Below are 8663 nucleotides of genomic sequence, written 5' to 3' on the forward strand. Positions count from 1 at the left end.
CAAGATGATAACAGAAAGCAGACCACACCCACTCAACCAGACCATTTACAAGATTACTCATAAGTAAGTGCACTTGCTATGAAGACGCTGGTCTTCATAGCATTTTTTAGTTTGCATGCACTCCCTGTGCCCATGTGTTTAACTCTGGTACTCCACTTTGTTGAGTTGAACATAAAACTTCCTCAGATTACAGGAGAAGAGAAGACCTCAGCTTGAGAAAACTCTGGAGCAGTCAGGTTCAGATGTGAATTTGATTTAATTATGCATATACTGGTTTCAGGCCTTTAATGTCTCTGGTGTTGTGTTGTTTTCTTAAACATCATGTTGGAGTTTAGACAGGTATCACCAAGTTGGTAGGACACAAATATCCAGAAAATTGTAGCCAGTGGTGAAAAAGGAAACTTTGAGACATTCATACATTGAGTTTTTATTGATGCGTTTTATTTATAACATGACAGATTCACACAAAGCGTTTCAAGTGGCACACTTTAAAGAGGAATTTTGTTTCAGTATAGCCTCACCTGGTAAAACCTCACACTCAATATCATAACTAAAAAGTCCCATTTTTCTGGTCACATGTTTTAATAGTGTGAATGGTCATTAACTCATTCATCATTTATTCATTATCTCTAGAGGGCCAAAGGCAGGTCACCTGTCTATCACAGGGTTAAGACAGAAAGACAAACAACATGCAAACTTACGGCCAGTTTATCACTAATTAACCTGAGGTGTGACACACAGTCATAAGCTCTGTCTTACATGAATATTAATGCACTTAGGTGGTAGGTAGTTCAGTTGTTGGTTCTTTTATATATATAATGCAAATGTGCAAAAAAGTTCCATCCTGAACTGGTGGGACAACAACAGCTAGACAGGGCTGTCTTTCACAATAGATAGTTACATTCTATAGCATTGCTTGGTGTGGTTTTTGAGCACAGATGATCCCATGACAGACAACTGCTTAATACAATCAATTCTGACTTCAGGAAAACTAACAACTTAAGTAACGGCTATCTAAAATATATGTTTATATATTTTTAAATTACATGTATTGAAATGTCATGTAATAGAGAAAGTTACTATAGGTTTCAAAGATTATTGGATTAAGTACTTTGGCACACACTGTCGCACTCTCGCAAAAAAGATTAAGATTATAAATTAGAAGTTGCAGAAAAAAGGATGCACGCCATGCCGCAGATGCGACAAAACGGGTGATCAGGTACCAGAGTTCTTATCTCATTGTAAGTAGCTGTTACAATTTCCAAGTTTATATCATTAAGGCTAAAATGAGCTAAGTAAAGACTATCGGCCGAAAATTATTGAAACAAAAATGAGAAAGGAAAAACAATCTGATGAGTGAAGAAGGTGAGGTGAGGTAGGGTTCATTTGAAGGAGGCACGGACCTTTCGGCCCTTGAGATCTTGAGGAGGCCTGTAGTTGTTTACCATGCAGCATGGAGTTTCTCCTTCTCCAGAGAAGAGGAGGCCGCGGAACTTTTCCATCTAATGAGGAACCAGAGACCAACAGAATGAAGAAGGAGAGAGCGATAATTAAGGTATGATTTTGGCAGACAAAATCATATCATAGTCTCTTATTACCTTATAACCTCTTTTGCAACTCCATCGTTGCCCGCTAGAGCACAACAGGAATATCAACTGACAGTGGTCAGATAAGAGGTTTTGACTAAAACAATCTGTAATCAACAGAGTGTACCTAAAAGACATCAAGCTGCCTTTCCTTTTTTTCTGTGTTTTTCTTGGCTATGTAAGGTGCTGCAGCTAACATTAGTTAACATTAGCACATGTGTTGGTGTTTACTATTAGCTAGCGTGTGTGTTAGTGTATGTAGTGGGTAGTGTATGATCGGTGCAAGGGTGGAAAGTGAGACTTTTCAAGTCCAAACATACACATATAAACTACTATTTTTAAAGGAAAATGCTGATTGCCTGTATTAACATAGTTGACCATGTCAATAAGAGTCTTCAAATATATCATCAGGAGACACAATGATAAAATATTCCTGTGATATCTCACATCCTTTGGTGATTGAATACAAGCCAGCAATACAGCAGTCTTCACTCTACATTGACTAGCTAGATCATATTAAAGAGCTACCACTCTGCCTATGTAGTCTAATATTTAAGTTATACACCGATCAGGCCGATCAGGATGCCATCAAGGAGTGTCATTGCTATGGGGTGGGGTGCCTGGTCTGGTCTAGGTGGTTGGTACATATCTAAGTAACATCCACATGAATGACAGGTCCAAAAGTTTCCCAGCAGAACACTGAATTGTCACAAGATGGTCAATGTTATTTACTACTGTCTAGTGTTTTTAATGTTGTGGCTGATTGCAGCATTCACAGTTCACCTTCAATTCATGTTGTATTCCCTTGTCTCGTAGCGCATTTTTCTGTCTGTAAAATATATCTACTGCTTTTGTTGAATCAAGGCAAAATGTATTTAATGCAGTTACTTGCTTCACTTGCTCCAGTTCATCTCCAGGGTTTGGACCTCACATCCTGAGGTGGTTATTTCTTATGTTCACGTGATAGCACAAAACACAGTTGTCATGACTGTGAATCAACAACCAGCAAGAAAAGATACAGCCTTGAATTCTTGCTGTGACTTGTCCAAATTTCTAGCTGAGCTACTGCAACCTTGAGTGTGCATATCTGAAACGACTAAAGCAGCTGTGTGGAATAAACAGCAACTCTTCTGGGAGCCACTTAGCATTTAGCTAGCTCATACGTTTAAGTCTGCAGGCTCACTTAGCATTGCTTACACTTCTCTTTCACACCAAAGCATGTCCTACACTGGACTGTGCAGGTGTTGTATTGACGTAGTTATATTAGGGCTATCAAAAACTGCTATTGACACATTAACACATATTCCTTTTCCCACCTCAATTTTATTTTATTTTTAAAGTGCATTATTATTATTATTATTATTATTATTATTATTATTATTATTATTATTATGTAAATATTTTTAATCTTTTGACAGCCCTAATTCATATCAATACTGAAGAAGAAAAATATCTTATATATAAGCTATAATATACTGCTATACAGTAATGACCATAATTGTACATCAAGGTTGTATTTGTCAAGGGACAACTGAACATAAAGCCCAGTGCCTACTCTGTGTAGGTTTTGTGTCACGTGAGGTATAGCCTGGAAGCCAGCACAAACATCCCCCATCCACAAAGTTTTTGTGAGGTAAAGCGGAGTCTCTCCTTTTGTAGTTGATTTTGCCCTATGTGGCGATGGATAGAAGCGTGACAACGACGTAGTCATACACATCATGTGGATGTGGTGGAGTGGATGTTGGGCTCTTATTGCTTGTAGGACTATTCAATTGTGTGCAGTTGTCTGTGTTGGTTGAAACATGCCCATTGATAAAATACAAATGACGTGCCATCAGACTCATATTCTGATAAGAAGTCAGCCTAATTCATTCTATAGTAATGTGACAGTCGTAACTATGAGATATGAGCACAGACCGCATGCTAGCGATACAAGAACTTGTGTGTAATCTAAGTGAAACACAAGGCACTTAACGTTCAGACTCGCCCTGGTCTAAAGCATGATATGGCTTCCTCTTGACCTTGATAATGTTTTGAACAGTCTGACTTCTTAAATCATGCACACTAAATGAGGACTGTCAGATATAAGGTAAAAGTTAAATGTTTCAAAATACTGTAAAATAGAGACTGTTAGGAAAACAGTAAATTGATGAACCTTTTGAGTTCCGACTTGCTGAAGCTTAACACTTTGAATGTTTTATTTTCTCATATTCTGGGCTGCCACAAAAACACGTGCTAAACCTAACCAAACAAATGCAAACATCAATCCAGTTGCCCCATATGGCAGATACTTTCATTTTGTAGTGCTAATTTTGTTTGTAAATGGCCTTGTTTTTAGATAGTGCTTTTCTAAATATTGGGACTCAAAGCACTTCACAGTTACAGATGCATCTACCCATTTGCTCACACAAGCACACACTGGGGGTTCAGTTTCATGTGGCATATTCCAGGGATCGAACCGCTAACCCTCTGCTTCGTGGACAACCCGTTCTACCTACTGAGTCACATGAGGGGGACGTTAGCAGATATGGGAGTACCTGTGCAGGGCTGACACTGATTGGCTCCTTCAAAACAATCCAGGTCACACTCTCCAGGAGTGGCGGAGTTGTCAAAGAGCCATCATATGTCCAATAATCCAGAGACCCAGGAAGAAGAGTCCTTGCATCAAAGTTAGAAAAGGTGGTCTGCTTTCCCTGCAGGTGTTACAGAACAGGAGACAGAAGAGGGGGAGAGGGGAGTGAAGAGGAAAGGAAAAAACATTACAATTAATTTATTTTCCTTATAAACTGCTCTAGAATGGGTGCATTTGTACCAAGTGCAGCTGTGCATTGTGAATTTTGTGACAGTTGTTTTTACCTTTGTCTTAATGGCATCGAAGGTATCCAGAACTTTCTGAAGCCGAGGGTTGGCAGCACCAATCTAGATCACAACATAAAGTAGATACAAACATAATGCATCATATAATAAGAACTGTTTTTCACAATCTTAAAGGGCAGGAACATTTAAACACCATCCTACTGCTAATCTGCAGTACAGTGACAGACTGATTTGCCAACGTTGAATCACTGATGACTCACCTTGAGAAAAACCCCAACTACGGCAAGACCATCAGGCTTGTCGGCTGCCTCTCCAAAGCTGGGATACTTAGTGTTCCAGTGCACCAGGTGAAGCTAACAAGGGGATAAAATAGTATTAAGTCACAGATTGGGTGCATGTCACCTTATCCAGACAGCCTACTCAAGCAAGGCACATTGATTTTCATATGATGGAACCACGTATTTTCCAGTCTCCTGTGATTTTATTTTTTGTTTGTTTTTTACGAAAAACAGTAAGGACCACCACTGTAAAAAGATTATTGCTTACCTGCCCCTTACATCCTTGCCACATAAAGAGTTTAAAATCTGTTACTGTGCAGTATGTGGTTATTGTAAAAAGCATGCATATTTTAATTCACACTCGGTTAACTTGAGATGCTCCAGTGGCTTCAGTACCTCACAGGGGAACCTGATGCCATTGACAGTGTGCTCCGAGCCTTGGTCGTCACTGCCTCCCCAGTGGAAATGAAACTGCCTCAGACGGTATGTTCCAGAAATAGGGCCTCCAGTTAGGGCTGGTTTTGAACAACAGATCACATAATCAGGAAACACTGCACAGTCAATAACAACACGTTTTTGGTTTATTATGGTGAATACAGTGATCTCATCAGCTTAGTGCCGAGGCAGAAAGTTGTGTTACCAACTGGAGGTGTATTTTTCATTCAGGGTGGGGTTGGTGTGGTGTGTATGGTAGGAATGATAAGGTGACAGCATTGTGCAAAATGAATGAAACTGCCTGTATAGACAGCTGTATTAGAGAACCTGGTATGAAACTACAAATCACTGAACTATCCCTTTAATTAGATTTTCACTTATTTTTGTCTACTCCATGATGATGCTTATTCATGGAAGTTTCTGGGTATGCACCCACACTGTTATACCTATATAATTATATATATTGTGTTTTCATAAATTACTACATCTTTGTAACAAATAAAGTGTCATTTATTTATCTCATGATTATTTGCTTCTTACAATATGCACTGCTGTGATGACGCTGCAGTCAGCAGTGTCATTGCAGTGGGGTGAGATGTTGCTGATGTCTGTAGGCTTCCAGATAATAAAATGGTGTTTATCAGGTTTAACTACGCGCTGATGTCATAAGACTCTTATCTGCTGCAGTTCATACAGCTGGGGTGGTGGCATGAACAAGACAGTCGAGTAACATTAACTCTAGCTTTTTCAATATTTTATCAATATATATACTGTTATGCAAAGACAAAAATGAATAATAAAAATTGAGCTGTGCTTACTGGAGCTGTCTGTGTCATCCACATAGTCCACCTGAAAGGAGTGTCCATTGTTGAGAATGCCCTTGGCATTGGAGGGGTCATACTTTAATTTCAGAGGCTTCAAAGAGGAGTCATACTGGGCTTCCTTGGGGACAATATTAATGGGAGACTGTCTGGGCCCATTGGCTAAAGGAAAATTTTCTGCCCACTTGTCAGGTCCTACAAATACAAAAATAAATACACTTAGATTAATATAGTATAGTATAATGTTGTCTTGTTGCTTCCATTCCATGATGATGATTCAGCTATTTTAATGTAATGTCACCAAATATATGTACATAACGTAGAAAACAATACCCACTTACAACTACTTTGACTAAGTAGTAGGAAGCAAGAAGTATTTAAAATTTTGATGTGAAATCACAATTGAAAAAATATTCAAGATGTTCACTAAATAAAAGTAATTGAAAAAGGAAACATTACTCTTGTATGAAACTGAAGTACACAAGGAAAGTAGAAATACATAAATAGGTATACATGTACTTTACCTTAACATTCAATGACAGAAAGAAAAATAATGATATTCCCTGTTCTCTATTTCTTATTATTTTCGAAACTATCCACATAATAACTCAATACTCAATAAAGATCAAATACTCAGATATTTTAAGTTCAATTATGGATGCAGGGATGTTGATATAGCACTTTAATTTTTTACAGTCCTGATGCTTTCAATCTAAACTGTAACAATTACTTTAAACATTTTCTATTTACTCTGCATGTATAATATCTGGATAAGCTAAGCCGACAAGACCTGTGGATGTTCCTGGTTGCGAAAGTTTCAGTTACCCTGAAGCTGCGCAAGTATGCCACAGCGGTAATGTAATTGTAAGTAATTAAACTGTTGTTGAGGAATGGAAGATTGGTGGCTGTAATATATATAGCACTATCTACACTAACTGATTAGCGTGGCAACATGTTTTCAGTCTTTTACACATAGACTTGAAATTCAAGTACAATAAGTGAATCAAACTGCTGTGAGATCCTCACCGTTAGCTGCTCCGTATCCCCATCCATGAGACATAGCTGCTCCTCGTTTATGTTACCCTGGTAACAGAAAAGAATAATGAATCCAAGTGAGTTCGCAGGTTAAAAAGAGGCTGAAGAGGCAGGTGATGATGATCTAATGCCAGACACCCACTGAGACTATTTATATAGGCTCTTTCCCCACACCAGTGGGTTTGGCTTTCCAATTCTTCAGTGGGCTGGTCAATCAGGAGAACAGGGTAGCTATCCAGACATGTGAATATGGCGTCTTTCTCTTCTCTCCTCTCCTCTCCTCTTTGCTCCTCTCCTCTCATACCCTATCCTCTCTTCTTTGCTCCTCTCCTCTCCTACCCTATCTTCTCTTGTTTGCTCCTCTCTTCTCCTCTCGTTACCTACAAATATAAGATGTAATCCTTCCCTAGCAGAAATGCACTGGTTCATTGATACACACACACACACACACACACACACACACACACACACACACACTCATCATGCACCATTTTCTTTTCATCACTTTTTTAAAACCTACAGAAGACACAGATCACATATATCGTCCCACACTGGTGAAATCAGCATTACTTACTCTTTCTAATGATATTTCCTCTGATGTCTCTTGTGAACAAACGAAAAAAACAATTCAGATAGTAACGGCTACCAAAATGGAGGAATCATAAGAAAGCACATTACTAGGACTGATGGTGTCGTCAACCCAAACTTTTTTTTTTTTTCAGTCAATACTGTTCTGAAAACGTACTTATAAAAATAATACTACTACTAATAATAACAATACTTCAAATGACACTATAACTTTAGGTCTGTTCAGTTTTGGCCAGGGATATTTTCTTTTTCTTTTTCTATTGTACTGAATTGAAATGCAATTAAATGCAGTTTTCCAGACATTAAAAGAGCTTGAGTTTACAGTATTTATGTCTGTGTCTATTATTTGATTCAGTTGTCCACTAAAATCCATTTAAATTAAAAAATGTTGCTTTTTGGGGCAAATATTGTTATGCGATTAAAATGTGATTAATCAAGATTAATTAATTACAAAGCCTCTAATTAATTAGATTTTTTTTTTTTTAATCGAGTCCCACCACTAATAATAATATAATAATTAAATAACTGTGTGTCTGACCTGCTCGCCAGCAGCATGGGTGCCCCCCAGGGGACTGTCCTGGCCCCCTTTCTTTTCACCCTCTACACAGCAGACTTCAGACACAACACCGACAGCTGTGTACTGCTGAAGTTCTCTGACGACTCTGCGATTGTTGGCCTCATCAGAGACGATGATGACGCAGAGTACAGAGGACTGACGGGGAACTTTGTAGACTGGTGTCAGAGAAACCACCTCCTTATCAACGCGGGGAAAACCAAGGAGATGGTGGTGGATTTTCGTAGACGCCGTTCTGCCCTCCCCTCACCAGTGAACATCCAGGGAATGGACATTGAGCAAGTGGACTCTTATAAGTACCTGGGTGTTCACCTCAACACCAAATTGGACTGGTCTCACCACACTGATGCACTCTACAGGAAGGGACAGAGCAGGCTCTACCTTCTGAGGAGACTGAGGTCTTTTGGAGTGAAAGGAGCACTCCTGAAGACCTTCTATGACTCTGTAGTGGCATCAGCCATCTTGTATGGAGTGGTCTGCTGGAGCAGTGGCATCACAGAGAGGGAGAGGAAGAAGCTGGATAAGATCA

General features: G+C 39.0%; 1 protein-coding gene across 2 annotated transcripts; it reads right to left on the bottom strand.

The window, feature by feature from the left end:
* Positions 1 to 411: 411 nt before the first annotated feature.
* cahz (carbonic anhydrase) lies at positions 412 to 7348 on the bottom strand. 2 transcript variants are annotated; one of them, XM_084546132.1, is made up of 8 exons: positions 7115 to 7348; positions 6964 to 7020; positions 5935 to 6132; positions 5078 to 5196; positions 4664 to 4756; positions 4443 to 4505; positions 4124 to 4279; positions 412 to 1502 (listed from the first exon to the last, which is right to left on the bottom strand). In XM_084546132.1, exons 2-8 carry the CDS (start codon positions 6995 to 6997, stop codon positions 1383 to 1385), a joined length of 783 nt encoding a protein of 260 aa, XP_084402258.1. In that variant the 5' UTR covers positions 6998 to 7020; positions 7115 to 7348; the 3' UTR covers positions 412 to 1382. The 2 variants fall into 2 exon arrangements, with proteins under 2 accessions (XP_084402258.1, XP_084402257.1); XM_084546131.1 differs by lacking the exon at positions 7115 to 7348 and having other exon boundaries at positions 6964 to 7108.
* Between the last annotated feature and the right edge of the window lie 1315 nt (positions 7349 to 8663).

The sequence above is a fragment of the Chelon labrosus genome (assembly GCF_963514085.1).
Source record: "Chelon labrosus genome assembly, chromosome: 6".
NCBI lineage: Eukaryota > Metazoa > Chordata > Actinopteri > Mugiliformes > Mugilidae > Chelon > Chelon labrosus.